Source organism: Pan paniscus, chromosome 12, assembly GCF_029289425.2.
Source record: "Pan paniscus chromosome 12, NHGRI_mPanPan1-v2.0_pri, whole genome shotgun sequence".
NCBI lineage: Eukaryota > Metazoa > Chordata > Mammalia > Primates > Hominidae > Pan > Pan paniscus.
The window spans coordinates 30,466,189-30,486,016 of record NC_073261.2 but is presented as its reverse complement, the minus strand read 5'-3'; the positions used below and the strand labels follow the sequence as shown (position 1 = coordinate 30,486,016).

The 19,828-nt window shown below is 38.2% G+C and overlaps 1 protein-coding gene across 4 annotated transcripts in view; it reads right to left on the bottom strand.

Moving 5' to 3' along the window:
* Positions 1-19,828, bottom strand: part of TMEM131 (transmembrane protein 131) — a 243,309-nt gene that overhangs the window by 213,311 nt on the left and 10,170 nt on the right. Inside the window, exon 1 of one of the 4 annotated variants that reach the window (XM_055107628.1) lies at positions 17,313-17,373. The exons of the other annotated variants lie outside the window; for them this stretch is intronic. Coding sequence (XP_054963603.1) covers positions 17,313-17,358 — 46 coding nt within the window. The 5' untranslated portion in view covers positions 17,359-17,373. Of the gene's footprint in view, positions 1-17,312; positions 17,374-19,828 lie in introns of those variants that run through there. 4 annotated transcript variants of the gene reach the window in all.

The window sequence follows — 19,828 nt, the reverse complement described above, 5'->3', positions numbered from 1 at the left end:
GTGAGTCAGATGGAACTTATAGAGTATTGTTTTGACTCACCATAAAAGGGAGTTATTCAGATCCAGACCTAATGCCCCATTAGAACTGTCCTCTCTATTTCATAAGCTGACTGATACACAGGTCTGTGTATACAGTCAACCTAGCTCTCTCCTGTGGCACACACATATTAATATGTACCTTTAATCTTACACCGTAATTGTTTATGCCTGCCTCTAACAAAAAAATTCTTGGAAGCTAATTACTATCTTACTCATAAACATATCCAAGGACCCAGCAGTGTACTGAAAAATATACTGGTTGCATGAAAGATGCACACTGACAGAAAACAGGAAGTGTAACATAAAACAGTACAGTGTGTAAATTTATTCATATGTGACTACAAAATGAAATGTTTATTTATTTAAATTCCCTGGGTACAGACAAATTGTCAGAAAGGAAAGAGGAAAAAAAAATAAAGAGTATAAAGATCACATGGAAATAAGAAATTTAATAAGTAACAAACTGCTTATAATAAAAAACTGTATACTCAACTAATTCGAACGGTGCAATGGAAAATTTTTCAAGAGGGTTGATAGTGGGGGGAGAGAAGATGAAGCTAAATAGATTAAGCATCCTCAAACCAAAAGTTTAACCTCTTCAACATTCCACAGAATACTTTTATTCCCACTTAGTCTAAGAGGAAACAGACTCTCAGGGATAAGTAACTTGTACAAGGTCACAGAGCTAGTAAGCACTAGAGCCTCAATGCTCTTCTTATCATACCATGTTGTCTTCCCATGTAACACATCCTGTTGGGATGTCTTACGCCACTTTTTTTAGGTTGTTTTTTTTTTTTTTTTTTTTGGAGAGGTTTTTTAAGGTGGGAGGCACAGAAGAAAAATCTCAGAACTCTGAGACACAGACACATAACAAGGCTATTAATGTCTTACTGCCTAAGACCTCAAAATGAGTTACTTATTCTAAGTAATGCCCTAGTACACTAAGTCCTGTCCCCAGCACCCGACCTATCCTGGCAACCACTTATAACTCAGCATCCATCTGTAGGCCTGTTCACTCCACCACACTGAAAGCTCTTGCAAAGCCAGAATTGTGTCATTATCTTTCTACACCCAGCCTAAGACACGGCACCTACTGAATAAAAATTAACGAATTAATTTGCTGGTGTTCTGTCTAGCCTAGTGACCAGATAAGAACCGAGGAGTGACTACCAGATAAGGGCGCAGAGGGTCTATGTTTCCTTTATTATATATATATTATATATTATGTATATCTCAATGTGGTGTTTTAATATTTTAAGTGTTAACACTTTGAGACACCAACATGAACTTCGGACGTAAACATGGGAATAGTCATGAACCTGCCTGTCAGTGTGTAATTCAACTTTCAACTGAATTGAGACTTACTGAGCACTTGCTGTGTACCACACACATTTCAGACAACACAGTGGGCACTCCTATCTCCCTGTAGTAGGGTCTCGGAAAATGAGTTCTCCCTTTGGAGGGGCAATGTACAGACAAAAACATAAGTTTCAGGAAGTATGCCAAGCAGTGCTGACATGTTTGTAGGGAAGCCTGCACAAAGCAAGAGTGACTCCCAACATCTCCCACTCATCTGTGCATAGTGAAGACGAGACCTGGCAAGTTTCCTGGCTCCCATTATCCAGAAGATTATACTCCTTCCCCAACTTCTCATTTGAACCAGTTTGCTAAGGCACATCCTTCCCATCAGAATAAGGATATTGGGCAGGCGCACTGGTTCTTGCCTGTAATCCCAGCACCTTGGGAGGCCAAAGTGGGAGGATGGTTAGAGGTCTGGAGTTCGAGACCAGCCTGGGCAACAGAGTGAAACCTCATCTCTACTAAAGAAAAAAAAAATTAGCTGGGCCTGGAGGCGCACCTCTAGTCTTAGCTACTTGGGAGGCTAAGATGGGAGGATCACATGAGCCTAGGAGATCGAGGCTGCAGTGAGCCATAATTGTGCCACTCACTGCACTTGAGTATGGGTGACAGAGACAGACTCTGTTTCAAAAAAAAAAAAAAAAGGAAAAGGATATGACAACATTTATGTTAGTTAATTCAGCTGACAAACTAACTCATTTAAGAGCAATTTGTTGATGTATTATGACCACTAGACATGTATAAATTAAGCCTTTTATCTTCAATTGTACAAAAGAGAAGTTACCCTGTACACAGTACATATCATAAGGCCAGCCGCCTAATGATAGGGGCAGGGTAAGGGTGTGTGTGCTTAGACAGACCAATTGTTGCTTTAATCACCAGTTTCTTCCAGGCCCTCCACCAAGCTCCCCATGTTTGGGCCCTTCTGCCCCAACACCTCCTTCCCTGACAACTCCCCTCCATTAGTCTGTTACTTCTTTCCTTCTCTAACTCTCTGGCTGCAGACACCTAACTGCCTGTATTATTTATGTTTTCCAAAATATTTCCTTTTCAGATTCTAATTAATGACACTTGCAGGTCTTCTTGGATATCTAAGAATGATGTATCTTTCTGTGCTAACATTTGTCTTCCCGGGCTACTATTCTAAGGCCTTAGAGTACTTATTCTGCCATGAGTCAAAAACATATCTACACACTATTTGGTGAAGATTATTCCATACATCACTGTACACAAACTGCTCAAATAAAACAAGTTGATGCAATAAAAATCTGCAGGAATAGAACTATGAAACTGAAAGCCAGGCATATTCTCCTACAAGTAGCTGGTATCTAACCACATGCTCTTACTTTATTAATAAGCAGTGTTTCATACAACACTGGACTTTCTGATGTTACTGTAAAAAATGCAAAATCATCCACTTATCTAAATGTTACTCAGTGCCTTTCACAACGATCTGTCTGATGTGGAGTTGTTCAGGGTCCCAGGAAGGTCAAAGTTAGTCTACCTCTGTGAACCAAGACCCTGGCAACATTCCATTCCATTCCATTCTCCTTGTTGATGAAGAATGACTGTTATAGTACTGCTGAAACACAGAAATGTTTCCAGAAACGTGCTATTGTGAGCTCTAAGTACAAAGCATGAGACACATCTTAAGGTGTATCCGCTTGGGAAAATTTGTTTTTCTACTGGAACCAGCATGGATACTGAAACGGAATGCAAAATTTGAATAAATAAAACACAGTACTTTAAAGAAATGGCTACCTCTTTTAGGGATGGCCTTAGACTCCCCTTGGCCCCAAGGAACTGCTCAGTAGGGAGCATAAGGGTATCAAGGCTGATCCAAGAGACAAATGCTCCATGCCTGGTTTCTTTCACGGGAGGCAAGGTGTGGGAGGAGGTAGAGACACAGGCCAAAAGAAACGGTACAGAGAGAGGAGACAAAAGATAGCACGCCTAATCTGCAAACATATCTGAAAACTAACATTTCAAGACCTATGGCAAAGTGCCTAACAACTCTATTAAGCATGTTTATGCCCACTGTACAGTTGAGAAAGGTCCACAAATAATTTGCCCAAGGACACACACAACAAGTAAATGATAAACCAATACGTGAAGAAAAGCCATCCATTTGCAAAGCCTTGACCTCATCTATTCACCACTCACTCCAGGCACAAACCAGCCTGGTGGAAGAGCAGGTGCTCTGCTGACTGGGCTTCTGGTCCCAGGATTGTGGCCAGAGAAGAGTAACCATCTGGGCCTATTCCTGAAGCAAGGACAAAGTGCTGAGTGCTTTGGCCAACTTCTGGTGGTCTGCCATGCTGGACATATCTCATTCACTTTTACCCAGGAGTGTGCAAGTAGAAGCAAGCAGAACGCAGCAGAAGAGAAGGTATTACAAATACCTGCTGGCTTGACTATGTGCTCTGGAACTGGCTCTACTGACCTACTGACACTCAACCATTCTTGGACAAATAAAAGCCGGGTTTGTTTTTAATGTAGCCTATGGTGGGGGGAGTATAAAGAATGATTAAAATTATTATTCACCTTGCACATTAACTTCTGGCTTAAATAAACTACTACTTTAGAATTCTATCAATAATTAGTTAAACATATGAAGAAGATGGGAGTCAAATACAATATGAAGACAGTTATGGAAGCAAAAGTGCTAACTTCAGCTCAGAACTGCTATACATAAATTATTCCATCAAATCAGGTATACATAACCCTTTACAAAGGGCACTGGGTAAAGGTCAGGGAGAAAATCCTGGGCTTTTTCAGAGATCACTGAAATTGCTGACAATGTGGGGGATGACACACTGAAGTCCTGACAGGAAAATAGCACACAAGGAGGTGTTCCACATGACAAAAGCAACAAAGAACATAAGGCATTAGCTGTGATAAGTGGAGGAAGGGGGGAAAATATACCATTCTTCAATTTTAAAAGAAAAAAATACTGAAATATAAGATAGTTGATACTGATCTAAAATTACATTTGTGGCTATCAATCAATTTCCCAAGCTTGAAAGTTTCTATACATTGCCAAATGCAATGGGCTGAGAAATTCTCAAATCAAAACTTTGTGAAATAATCCATAAAGTTTTCTGAATCATACCTGAAATTAAAATAAGCTACTTCTAAATGCTATGTATGACAGACAGGCTATATATAACCAACACATTTTTAAAGTATAGGTTTGTAGTCTCATTGTTTCTAATAATGTCTTACTGTGTGTAGGTTAAAAAGAAAATCCTAATTAGCTGGGCATGGTGGTGCATGCCTACAGTCCCAGCTACTCAGGGGGCTGAGGCAGGAGGATTGCTTGAGCCCCAGAGGTCGAGGCTGCAGTGAGCTGCCATCACACCACTACATTCCAGCCTGGGTGACAGAGCAAGACCCTGTCTTAAAAAAATAAGCAAAATAAAATAAAATCCTATATAGACAATTCTTCACTGTCATCAAAAGAAAGGAGCGGGCACAGTGGCTCACACCTATAATCCCAGCACTTTGAGAGGCCAAGCTGGGTGGATCACTTGAGGTCAGGAGTTTGAGACCAGCATGGCCAACATGGTGAAACCCCGTCTCTACTAAAACTACAAAAATTAGCCGGGAGTGGTGCCACATGCCTGTAATCCCAGCTACTCGGGAGGCTGAGGCAGGAGAATCCCTTGAACCTGGGAGGTGAAGGCTGCAGTGAGCCGAGATCTGCCATTTCAGAAACAGAAACACAGGGTCAGAAACAGTGCCTATTTCTACCAACCGGAAAAATCCAGAACTCATGACATACCGGAGAGACTGCTCAGGAGGGCCTTACCTCAGCTGTGGGGAATAATCAGTCCAAAACTGAACAATGTTCCAGGCCCACCTAACACACCTTAAAAGCAAGACCCCCCAGAAACTGCACTACTCCCACCTGGGTGACAGAATGAGATCCCCTGTTAAAAAAGAAAGAAAAGAAAAAGGAAAGAAAGGAAAGAAAGGGGAGGGAGGGAGGGAGGGAGGGAGGGGAGGGAGGGAAGGCGGGCGGGCGAGCAGGCAGGCAGTCTTAGGCAGAGACCATTCTAAAAACCATCAACCTGTGGTGGGCAAAATAACAGTCATCAGCCCACTCCAAGACGCCCACATCCTAACCTCAGGATCTTGTGAATATGCCAAATCACATGGGAAAGGGGAATTAAGCTCCCAGATGCAATTAAGGCTCTAATCAGCTGATGTTAAAATAGGGAGGTTATTCCGGGTTATCTAGGTGGGCCCAATGTCCTTAAAAGTGGAAGAGGGAGGCAGAAGAGGGTGACCCAGAGAGAAGGCACATAAGGAGGACTTGGCCCAATGCTGCTGGCTTTGAAGGCAGGGGAAGGGGCTACAAGAAAAGGAATGTAGGTGGCCTCTAGAAGCTGGAAAACTCAAGCCAACAAATTCTCCCCTAGGGCCTTCAGAAAGAAATACAGTCCTACAAACACATATTTAAAAAAATCTTTTTTAATTTTGTGGGTATAGAGTAGGTGCCCACAAACATCTTGATTTTAGCCTGTGAGACTCACTACGTACGGACTTCTGATCTCCAGAACCATAAAATAATAAAGTTGTGTTGTTTTTAAGCCACTAAATTTGTGGTTATTTGTTACAGTAACAGCAAAGGGAAACTAATACACCATACTATCTCACATTAATTACCAAAAATTTTCTGTACCAAGAGGTTTAGGAATAACATCTGAAAATAACAATGCCAGTTACACTGTAGAATAATAACTGATGCAGACATATGAACTTCTACTTCTGGGCATGATGTACCCTCCCATCCTGAAGCAACCAGAAACTCACACGAACTGCATTAATTAAATGATCATTTTCAGACCCTAAACATCAGTCAACGAAGGACATGGGAAACAAACAAGGTAAGCCCTATGATTGGCCCAGCTTACTGCCTCAAGGGAGTTACTAGGCCACAGTGCAGGGAGGGGAAACAGTGGTAGAGCTTGGTGGATTTTCCAAATTGATGAGACAAAGCTGAGAGTCCAAGGAAACCAAGGCAACTAGAGTTCATAGAAAAGAATACCAAAATGGAGTGAGCTGCATAGAGAACCCTGGAGAACTACAGAGGGTCCCCATTGAGTCCTCGGTGAAGTACTGATCAGTGCATTTGTGTGAGGTAACTCCCCAACGCTGGGGAAGGAACCATCCAAAAGGATTAGAGGAACAATGCCCACCATTCAAACAGGGTCAGAAACAGTACCTATTTATACCAACTGGAAAAAAATCCAGAACTCATGACATACTGGACAGAGTGCTCGGGAGGGCCTTACCTCAGCTGTGGGGAATAATCAGTCCAAAACTGAACAATGTTCCAGACCCACTTAACACATCTTAAAAGCAAGACATCCCAGAATATCAAACTGTCAAGTAACTTAACTGCATCTTAAAACAAAGCTCAAGAATATTTATGGGAATACAAAAATAGCAGCACCCAACAACGTAAAATTTGCAATATGTGGCATCCAATCAAAGATTATCAGGCACACACAAGAGACAGAAAAACATGACCCAATATGAGAATAATCCATTGAAACCAACCTAGAACTGGCACAGAAGTTAGCAGACAAGACAATAAAACAGGTATTATAAATGTGTTCCATATGTTCAAAAAGTTAAGTAGAGAGATGGAAGATACAAAGACAAACTATACTTCCAGAGATGAAACCACAATTTGTGAGATGAAAAAAATGTGATGGATGGGATTAAGGGTGGATTAGACATGCAAAAGAAAAAATTAGGGAACTTGAAGGCATAGCAGTAGACCCATCCAAAATGGAACACGCAGGAAAAGATCTAAAAAACCTAAACAGTGCAATGTGCTGTGGAATCAACTTCAAGCTGTCTAATGCCTGCAGAACTGGAATCCCCAAAATGGGGTTGGGAGGAGGAGGAGGAGGAGGACAGGAAAAATGTTTAAAGAAATAGTAAGCAAAAATGTCCCAAACTTAATGAAAACTATAAATCCAGAGATCCAAGAAGCTCAACAAACCCTGAGCTCAACAAACATGAAAAAAACTACACCAAGAGATAATCAAATTATTTCAAACCAGATTTACAAAAAAAATCTTAAAAGTATCAAGAGAAAAAAAAGACATGTTATATACAGAGGAACAAAGATAAGGATGACATCAAATTTCTTCTGGAAAACAATGCAAGTGGGAAGACAGTATCTCTTTAAAGACTAAAAGAAAAAGAAAAAAAAAACATGTCGACCTGTAATTCTATAGCAAATAAAAGTATCTGAGAACAAAGGCAAAATGAAGACATTTTCAGAGATATAAAAGCTGAAAGAATTCATTACTAGCAGATCCACACTACAAAAAAATTCTTCAGGCAGAAGGAAATGATACCAGGTGGAATACAGATATGTGTTTCTCAATAATTGATGAATAAAGCAGGCAAAAAATCAGCAAGAAAATGGTGAACTTGAACAGCACTACAACCAACCTGACTGACATTGACAGAGTACTCCAACAACAGCAGAAGACATATTCTTCTCAAATGCACACATTCACCAAGATAGCCTATATTCAAAGTCACAAAACAAGTCTCAAAAGAACTAATGTCATACCAAGTATGGTCTCTGGCCAGAATGGAATTAAATTATGTATCAATAACAAAAAGATCTTTGATAAATACCCAAAGACCTCAAATCAAAAACCTCAGTATCCACCTTAAGAAACTAGAAAATAAAGGAAACCACTCTAAGTAAGCAAAGAAATAAAATTCAAGTGAAAAAGTCAATGAAACGGAAAACGTGAGACAAATACAAACATATACAGAGAATAATAAAGCCAAAAGATGCTTTTTGTGAGATTAAAATTAATAAACTTGTAGCCAGTCTGATCAAGAAAAAAACGACAGAAAACACAAATTATAAGTTTCAGGAATAAGAGAAGTGTCATCATTACAGTTGCTACAAATATTCAAAAGATAGTAAGGGAACATTATGAACAACTTTGCCAATTAATTTGACAACTTAGATGAAATGAACAAATTCTTTGAAAGGTATTAATTACCAAAGTTCACTCAGGAAGAAATAGATAACCTGAAGAGCCCTGCTTCTTAAAAATTGAAATTGTGGTTAAAAAAATCCCCATAAAGTAAACTCCAAGCCTAGATGGCTTCAATGGTAATTCTTACCACACATTTATGGAAGAAATAACACCAGTTTTATACAGATTCTTCCAAAAAATTAAAAAGGAAAAACACATCTCAACTGATTTTATGAGACCAGCATTACTCTAATACTGAAAGGGAAGGTATTACAAGAAAAAAAAAAAAAGACCAATATTCCTAATGACCAAAGATACAAAAATTCTAAGTCTTAGCAAACAAACAAACAAACAAAACTTTAAAATAAATTGCATAATACCTATCATGACCAAGAAAAAAATGCAAGGTTAGTCATTCATCATGTTAACCAAAAAAATCCATGATACAGACAAGGCATTTGATAAATATCCATTCCTGTTAAAAACTCTCTTCAAACCAGACATAAAAGAACTTCCTCAACCTGGGAAAGGGCATCTATGAAAAACCTATGGCTAACAGCATACTTAATGGTGGAAGACTGAATGCTTCCCCCCTAAGATTATGAACAAGACAGAGATGTCCACTTTTACTACTTCTATTCAACATTGCACTGGAGGTCATAAGCAGTACAATCAGGTAAGCAAAACAGAAGGTATCCAGACTGGAAAAAAACGTATTTGCAGACATGATCATCTACGTAAAAAGTCCAATGCAATCTACAGAAAAGTTATTAGAACTATTAAGTCAGTTTAGCAAGATTACAGAATACAAGATCAACATAAAATTTACTTCTATATACTAGCAATGAACCAGAAATTAAGATTTTAAAAAAATAGCATTTATTAATAAACTAGTATCAAAAATATGAAATACTTAGAGATAAATACGACCAAAGATACTTTAAAAATTTTATACTGAAAACTACATTAAAGACCTAAATAAATGGTGAAGATATCCCTGTTCATGTGTCAGAAAACTAAATACTGTTAAGAAGTCAGTTCCCCCCACAAATTCATCTATAGATTCAACACAGTCCCAATCAATACCCAAGAAGGCTCTGTTGTACAAATTGATAAGCTGATTCTAAAATTCATAATGAAATGTGAAGGATCTTGAATAGGCAAAACTCTGAAACAGAACAAAGTTGGTGAACTGACACTGTTTCGGTAACTATAATACAGCTGCAGTCAAGACAGTGTGGTACTGGCATCAAGGTAGAAAAATAGATTAACAGAACAAAAGACAGACAGACAACCAGAAATAAACTCACACATGTACATGCAATTGCTTTTCAACAAGTACAAGCACAATGCAGTGGGAAAAGGGTAGTAGTCTTTTTAATAGACTTTTTAATAGACACTAGAAGAACTGGTTATTTATACGCAAAAAAAAAAAAAAAGAACTTGGGTACAAAACTCATATCATATGTAAAATTAACTCAAAATCAATCACAGATCTAAATGAAAGACCTACCACTATAAAACTTCCAGAAAAGAATACAGGAGAAAATCTTTGTGACCTTGCATTAGGCAGAGATTTCTTAGATACGATACCAAAAACATGATCTATAAAAGAGCAAATTGGTAAAGTTGATTCAATCAATTAAAAACTTCTGCTCTTCAAAAGACTGTTATGAGAATAAAAACACAAACCTCAGACTTGGAAGGAATCCTTGTAAATATGTATCTCCAGAATACTGGTACCCAGAACATATAAAGAACTCTCAAATCTCAAAAATAAGAAAATAGCCTAATAAAACATGGGCAAAAGATGTGAAAAGGCACTTTACCAAATGAGATATATGGATGGCAAATAAGCACATGAAAAGATGCTCAACATCATTATTCACCAGAGAAATACAATTAAAATTATAATGAAATGCAGGAATGCCTCAGAGATATTGCCAGGTTTGGTTCCAGACCACCACAATAAAACCTATATCACACAATAAAGCAAGTCACGTAAGTTTTCTTGATTTCCCAGTGCTTATAAAAGCTACATTTACACTGTATTGTAATCTATTAAGAGCGCAATAGCATTGTATCTAAGAAAGTATATATCTTAACTTAAAAATACTTTATTGCTAAAAAATCCTAACAATTATCTGAACCTTCAGCAAGTCATAATCTTTTGGCTAGTGGAGAGTCTTGCCTCAAGGTTGATCAGGATCAGGATAATGGTTGCTGAAGGGTGGGGTGGCTGTGGCAATTTCTTGAAACAGCAATGGGCCAGGCGTGGTGGCTCATGCCTATAATCCCAGCACTTTGGGAGGCAGAGGCAGGCGGATCATGAGGTCAGGAGTTCGAGACCAACTTGGCCAACACAGTGAAACCCCCGTTTCTATTAAAAATACAAAAATTAGCCAGGTGTGGTGGGGGGCGCCTGCAATCCCAGCTACTCAGGAGGTCATGGCAGAAGAACTGCTTGAACCCGGGAGGTGGAGGTTGCAGTGAGCCGAGACTGCGCCACTGCACTCCAGCCTGGGTGACAGAGCAAGACTCGGTCTTGGGAAAAAAAAATAATAATAAATAATAATAATAATAAACAGCAATGAAGTTTGCTGCCATTTCATGAAAGATTTCTCTGTAGCATGCAATGCTGTTTGACAGCATTTTACCCACAGAAGAACTTATTTCAAAACTGGAATCAATCTTCTCTAACCCTGCTACTACTTTATCAACTAAGTTGATAATACTCTGAATCCTTTGCTGCCATTTCAACAAAGTTCACAGCATCTTCACCAGGAGCAGATTTCATCTCAAGAAATCACTTCCTTTCATCTATAAGAAGCAACTCCTCATTTGTTCAAGTTTTATCGTAACACTGCAGCAATTCAGTTACATCTTCAGGATGCCAGCCACTCTGTTGCCCAGGCTGGAGTGCTTACTGCAGCCTTGACTTCCTGGGCTCTAACAATCCTCCCACCACAGCCTCCTGAGTAGCTGGGACAACAGGTGAGAGCCACCACACCTAGCTAATTTTTGTAGTTTTTGTAGAGACAGGGTTTTGCCACAGTGCTCAGGAGGTCCTTGAACTCCTGGGCTCCATATTCCTCCCGCCTAGGCCTCTGAAAGGGCTACCATACCCAGCCCAAGCTTCACTTCTAATCCTAGTTCTCTTGCTATTTCCACTGTATCTGCAGTCACTTCCTCTACTGACATCTTGAACTCCTCAAAGTCATCCATGAGGGTTGGAAGCAACTTCTTCCAAACTCTTGTTGATATTCTGACCTCCTCCTATGAATCACAAATATTCTTAATGGCATCTAGAATGGCGAATCCTTTCCAGGAGGTTTTCAATGGACTTTGCCAAGATCCAACTGAGGACTCACTCTCTGTGGCAGCTATAGCCTTAAAAAATGTATTTTTAAAATAAGACATGAAACTTGAAATTACTTCTTGATCCTTGGCTGCAGAATGGATGCTGTTGTTAGCAGGCACGAAAACAACATGCAGCTCCTTGTACATCTCCATCAGCGCTCCTGGGTGACCAGTTGCCTTGTCAACAAGCAGTAATATTTGGAAAGTAATATTTTTTCTGAGCAGTAGGTCTCAACAGTGGGCTTAAAATATTCAGTAAACCACATTATAAACAGATGTGCTGTCATTCAGGCTTTCTTGTTCCAGTTATAAAGCACAGGCAGAGTAGATTTAGCATAATTCTTAAGGTCCCTAGAATTTTTTCAGCATGACAGATGAGCATTGGCTTCAACTTAAAGTTATCAGCTTCATTAGTTCCTAACAAAAGAGTCAGCCTGTCCTTCGAAGCTTTGAGGCTAGGCACTGACTTCTCCTCTCTAGCTATGAGAGACCAAGATGGCATCTTCCAAAAGAAGGCTGTTTCATCTACATGGAAAATCTGTTGTTTAGTGTGGCCACGTTTATCAATGATCTTAGCCAGATCTTCTGGAAAACTTGCTGCAACTTGTACATCGGCACTTAACCACTTCACCTTGCACTTTATGTGATGAAACTGTCTTCTTTCCTTAAGCCTCATGAACCAACCTCTGCTGGCTGCCAACTGTTCTTCTGCAGCTTCTTCCCCTCTCTCAGTCTTCATAGAACTGAAGAGAAGAGAGGGCCTTGCTCTGGATTAAACTTTGACTTAATAGAATGCTTGTGGCTGGTCTGATCTTCTATCCTGAACACTAAAGCTTTCTCCTATCAGCAATAAGGCTGTTTTGCTTTCTTATCATTCATTTGTTCACCAGAGTAGCACTTTTAACTTCCTTAAAGAACTTCTCCTTTGCATTCACAACTTGGCTATTTGGTACAAGAGGCCTAGCTTTTGGCCTATCTCAGCTTTGACATGCTCTCCTCGCTAAGCTTAATCATATCTAGCTTTTGATTTATAAGGGAGAGATGTGTGACTCTCTTAGATGCTATTTAGTACTACTAATTGTCCTAATTTCAATATTGTTGTCTCAGAGAAAAGGACAGCCTGAGGAGAGGCGAGAAGTGGGGGAACAGCCAGTTGGAGCAGTCAGAACACAGGCATTTATCACTTAAGCCTGCAGTGTCATATGGGTGTGGTTTGTGGGCATCCCAAAACAATTACACAATCACATCAAAGATCACTGATTGCAGATTACCATTACAGATTTAATACTGAAAAAGCCTGAAATATTGTGAGACTTACCAAAATGTGACATAAAAATAGAAGTGAGCATATGCTATTGGAAAAATGGTGCTCATAGATTTGTGTCAGGCAGGATTGCCACAAACCTTCCATTTGTAAATAGCATATTGGCTGTGAAGGAGGCAAAGTGCAATAAAATGAGAAATGCCTGTACCACTACACACCTGTTAAGATGGCTAAAATTAAAGGACTGACCATACCAAGCACTGGCAAGCATATGGAGGAAATGGAACTCTCATACACTTCTTATGGGAATATAAAATGGTACAGCCGCTTTGGAAAACAGGTTAGCAGTTTCTTAAACATACAGCTACCATAGGATCCAGACATTTCACTCATATGTACTTACCTGAGAGAAAATAAAATACATGTGCATACAAAGACTTACACATGAATGTTCAAGGCGGCTTTATTTATAATAGCCCCAAACTGGAAATAACCCAAAATTTCAACAGATGAACAAATAAATCATGGTATATTCATACAACAGAATACTACTCAACACTAGAGACTAACTATCAAGACACACAAGTTGGAAGAATCTCAAGTGTCTCGTGCTGAGTAAAATAAACCAGTCTTAAAACCATACAATCTCAAGTTATACACACTAATTTCATTTATATGACATTCTCAAAAAGAGAAAATTACAGTGACACATAACAGATCAGTGGTTGACAAGAGTCAGAAGTGGACTATATGGAGATAGCACAGGTTTTGGAGGGTAATGAAAGTGTTCTGTATCCTGACTATGGTAGTGGTTATTCAAATCTATACATGTGCTGAAACTCACAGAACTACACACCAAAAAAAAAAAAAAAAAAAAGTTTAAAAATCTGTTAAGGTAGCTATCCACACACATACACTCTTTATAACCTTGCTGCTTTCATTTATCAATATACTTGGGAAATCACTAAAAAGTATATTCTAGAGGTTTTCCTCATTCTTTTTTAAGGTGCATAATGATCCATTATGTGGATGTAACAATTTATTCAACTATATAGGGGCATTTAGGTCATTTCCAATAGTTTTCATTCACAAATCATCATGCTATGAATAACCTTATATATATGTATTTGTATTGTTAAAACAGCCAATTCCTAAAAATGAGATTGCTAGGTGAAAACCGTAACATATATGTAATTTTGTTAGACACTGTGCCAAACTTCTTTCCATTAAGGTTGTATCTTTTTTGCATTCCAACTAACAAGGTGTGAGAACACGTGCTTTCCTGCAGTCTCATCGAAAGTGTTGTGAAGCTTTTAGAACTTTGCCACCCAAATAAGTGAGAAATGGTATCTCATTTAGGTTTTTTCCCCCTTAGATGAAAAGCCTATCAATTTTTAATAAAACTTGTTTAATAACAGCTCCCATTTTAAGTATATAATGCATAGTTTTCAGTGTATTCAGAGTTGTTCAACCACCATCCCAAAGAAAAACCCTTGTACCCATCATCAGTCACTCCCTACACTGCTCTCCATAGTTCTAGACAACCATGTTATCTATTTTGTCTCTGTGGATTTGCCTATTCTGGACATTTCATATAAATGGCTTCTATGGTCTTATATGGTCTTTTGTGAGTGGCTTTGTTCACTTATCACAATGTTTTCAAGGTTCACCTGTGTTGTAACAAGCATTCATAATAATACTTCACTCATTTCTATGGCTGAATAATATTCCACTTGATCTATTCTTCAAACATTTCAGTTGTTTCCACTTTTTGGCTACTATAAATAATGCTGCTATGAATGTTTCTGCACAAGTTTTTATGTGCAAGTTTTTGTGTTTTCGTTTCTTTGGAATATATACTAAGGAGCATAACTGTGGGTCATACAGTAACTCCGTATTTTCAGGACCTACCAAACTGTTTTCCAAAGCAGCTGCACCATCTTAGGTTACCCATAAAGCAACAAGACATTCCAATGTCTCCGCACCCTTGCCAACATTTATTATCCATCTGTTTGATCGTAGCCATATTGGTGGGTGTGAAATGGAATCTCATTTTGGTTTTCATTTGTATTTCTCTAATAGCTAATGATGTAGAGCATCTTTTCATATGTTTATTGTATATCTTTATTAGGAGAAATGCCTATTCAGATCCCCTGCCCATTTTTTAATTGCATTGTCTGTTGTAACTGAGGTTATGAGTTCTTTATACATTCTAGATACATATCCCTTTATCAGATACATGATTTGCGAAAATTTTTCTTCCATTCTGTGGGTTTTCTGCTTTCTTTATAGGGCCTTTTAAAGCACAAAACTTTCAAATTTTGATGTCTACTTTATCTGTTTTCTCCCCTTTTGTTGTTTGTGCTTTTGGTGTCACATCTATCAAGAAAGCTCATTAGAAACTCAATGTCTGTGGCAGGCTGAATAATGACTCCCCAAAATGTCCATGTCCTAATCCCAGGAAGCTGTGAATGTTACCTTACATGGCAAAAGGAATTTTGTAGATGTGATTAAATTAAGGATTTTGAGATGGGGAGATTATCCCAGATTAGTCAGATGGGCCAAATATATTAATAATCACATTCAGAGGAACAGAATGTGATATGCAAGATGTTTGGATTAGGAAAAGGGTGATGTCAGAGGCCACGAACCAAGGAATTCAGGAAGCCTCTAGAAGCTAAAAAAGACAGAAAAAGATTCTCCCCTGAAGCCTACAGAAAGAGCACAGCTCCAACACCCTTGTTGGAGGCCACACAAATGTTTCTTGTAATTAGGTACAACTGAAGCCTGTTAGTAATAATATGAACCTGTGATCAATTAAGCAGCCAACCAATCGTTACCTCCTCCTCCATGCTCTTGTTACCCAATAAATACAAAAGGGCCGTAGAAGCTCAGGGGTTGCCTTTGCTCACTAGAAGCAGGGAGCCCTTTTATTCTTTTCTTCTCTCTTCTTCTTCCCCATGCTAGCCTTTCCTTAAAAATTACTTTTGTTTTTTGTTATCATTTCTACGTTTGTGCCTTCGTTCAGTCTCATAATGACAGTCTCAGACAGTAACAGTAGAAACTGCTGTAGTGACAGTCTCAAGTAGTAGCAGTGACAGTCAGCTACAAGTGGTGCCTGAATTCCAAAGGGAGGAGGGTATAATGAGACATGTCCGATCCCCTCTTCCCATCATGGCCTGAACTAGTTTTTCAGGTCTCTTCGGGTCTCTTCAGTTCTCTTCAGGTCCCTTTTTGTCCCTGATAGTCCCTTCAAGTTCCTGTCTAGGCGCCACTAAGGGCTGCATAATCTGCAATTGTCTTGCTCAATTAATTTAAAAACAAAAAGGAGATGGAGGCTGCACAAATGTTTCTCATGATTAGGCATAACTGAAGCCTGTCAGTAACAACATGAACCTGTGATCAATTAAGCAGCTGACCAATGGTTACCTCCTCCTCCTTGCTCTTTACCCAATAAATACGAAAGGACTGTAGAAGCTCAAGGGGGCTGCCTTTGATCACTAGAAGCAGGGAGCTCTCCTCTTCTCCCCATGTTGCCTTTCCTTAAAACAGTTTCTTTTGTCTTTTTTCATTTCTATGTTCGTCCCTTCGTTCAGTCTTGTAATGATGGTCTCCAGTAGTAACTGCTGTAATGACAGTCTCAAACAATAACAGGAGTTAACTGCTGTAATGATTGTCTCAAGCCATAACTGTGGCAGTCAGCCACACACCCTGACTTTAGACTTCTGCCCTTTGGAATGATAAGAGAATAGACTTGTGTTTTAACCCACTCAACTTGTGATAATTAGCTACAGGCACAATAGGAAACCAACACAGAGTCCCAAGGTTTTTACTTGGGGCTAGCCACACGGTATCCCTCTGCCTAACACATACCAAAGTTCCAGACTCCCAGAAGAAAAGTAGGTTAACATAAACCATATATACTTAGGTCTATTACTAGAATTTCTATTCTATCCCATTAATTTGTCTATTTATATACCAGTACTTATTCTAATTATACCAATTACATAATAGTTTAAGAGCAAGTTTTAATAACTGCTTGTGCTAGTCATTCCTCATAACTTTTCCAGAATTTTCCCAGTATTTCTACATTTTCATTTTTTCATAGAAAATTTAACAGCAACTTTCCTAATTCCATAAAAAGTTTTCTTGGTATTTTTTTTTTAAATATCAAATTAATTGACAGCAAACTGATGTCTCAGTCCATTTGAGTTGCTTTAAAGGAGTACTGGAGGCTGGGTAATTTATAAAGAAAAGAGGTTTACTTGACTCATGGTTCTGCAGGCTGTACAGGAAGTGTGGTACCAACATCTGCTTCTGCTGAGGGCCTCAGGCTGCTTCCACTCCTAGAAGGCAAAGGAGTGTGCAGATCACATGGCAGCAAGGGGGGTGGTGACAGGCTCATTTTAATACCAGGTCTCAGGTGAACTCTCTTGGAAATTAAATGTGAGAACTTAGTTCCCCATCCCCCTGGGGAGGGCATTAATCTATTCATGAGGGATTATTAATATATATTATATATAATGATATATTACTATAATAATTACTATATATTGATACATCAATACTCATGAGGGATTATATCGATATAATAGCTTTTTAAAAAGAGTTCTAGTTAAAAACAAAACCACAATATAAAAATATGCACATTAACTAAATGGAGCAAATGTGGAAGTGTGTGAGTGTAGCCTGGCAGCTGCAGGCAGCCCAAGTCCAATGGGTATCCCTGGACGAGTATACTAGAGGGAAAACAGACATGGGTATAAATTCACCAAGAGAGTTCAGTGCAGCTGAGTTAAGAGGACTGCTCCTACAGCTTAAGGTAAAAAGGTCATAAAATAACTCCATGGGATAAAATGTAGTACCTGTCCCTAATAACTCTTAAAACTAAAACTCTTTAAAAATATAAGAAATTTCCTATTATTAAGAATATCTAACTTCAACCAACTACCCCAATCATACTACACAATGAAACACTTAAGGTATTTTTCTCTTAAAAAAACAGAAAAATATAAGGATGCCTGCTTTTTCATCACTCTTATTTAACAATGTTCTGAAGCTCTAGCCAAAGCAATAATGCATAAAAACATACATATTAATATTAGATTGAATAAGTTGTTAATTATGTTGGACTGACAAAAATTATAATTTCATACAGTTTTACTTAATACATATATATATACACACACACACAGACTTAGGAGAAAGACAAACAAAATGGAAAAACCTATAAAGATGTCAAATTCCAAATTTATCTAACGTTTTAATGTAATTGTAACCAAAAAGCAAATAGCAATTTTAAATTTTCTTTACAAAATGATTTGAGGATTCATAGGGAATAAAAACAAGATAGATAAGAAACTGCTTTTTGAAGAATAATCATTTAGGGAGAGGGGATGACCTGCCAAGCCAGCTAATGAAATGTATAAATAAGCTATATTACCTAAAATAAAGTTAAAACAGAAATGTACAAATGCATAGACATATACATGAGAAAAAAAAATACCCTGGGGAAAAAAAATCAAGAAATAGATCCCAGTACATAACAGAACTTGAATGAAAGGAAATACTGTATATAATTCAATAAGTGGTGTTAAGGCAACTGACTAATGATTTGAGGACAAACAGATTCTCTACCTGATGCCAACGGACTGAAGAAATAGAGATTTGCATTTAAAGATGGAAGCATGGACATAAAATATTGGTGAATATATAATCTTTAGGGGTGTTAAGGTATGAGAAAGGCAGAAACCATTTAAAAAAAAAAAAGAGAGTTGCCTGACAGGTATAAAAATAATAGAAAATAAAAAATTCAAATGCAAATAGAAACTCAGAAAAATATCAAATCCTTAAAGTCAAAAGACTAAGTCAAAAAGAAAAATTCAAACATCAATGGGAAAACTGACAAAAGACTGATCAAACACAAATACAAATGGTCGCAAATGTATAAAAGTATTCAGTCTTAGTAGTAATTGTTTTAAAATAAATTAAAACAACGTGACAACTTTATTGGTAGACTGGTAAGAAAAGAGTAACAGCCAGTGTGGGGAAGTAAGCACATGCATACAGTATGGTTGAGATGTGAATTGATTGCCTTTGAAGAAAACTATTGGCAGTATCTATTTTTTTAAATGGGGAATAGGGGCAGGAAAAGAGTGAGGAGAGGGAAGGGAGATGAGGAAGGAACAGAGACCAAAACATGGATGACTCATGTTAGTTCTTGACTGGTTACAGTTTTTCACCATTTATTAATCTGCATTTTATAATTTGTTTTATTCTTACAATCAATTTAAACAAGAATTTCTAGGATTCCAATAAAACTGGACCTAATTCCTTGCCTGTTTTTTCCTTCCTACATCTCTCTTCAAAACAATTCTCAGTAACCTATTTTCATGCCCAGCCATAACTCAACAGAAGCCACCCAGAATAATGAGGTGGACCCCTAAATACCTAAGAACTCCCCTATATCTGAAACATAACCACTGCTGCACCCATTCTGAAAGAGACATTACCTCTTGGTAGTGCTGACCACTACTTCATTTCCCATTTGCTAATCAAGAAGCAATACTTCAGATGAGCCCATGTCACCAATCCATAGAAGCATTTCTAAAGGTGGTCCAATTTCGCCCAAAGGTTTGAAAGCACACTACCCTCTCTTGTACACTGCTCTACCTAATAACTTTTGGAATGACAAACATAAACTATCTCAAAGCTCTTTATAAATACAGTTAGGTTTCACAGAGCACCTTTGTACCATGAATAATTGCCTAGAAAATCTTCT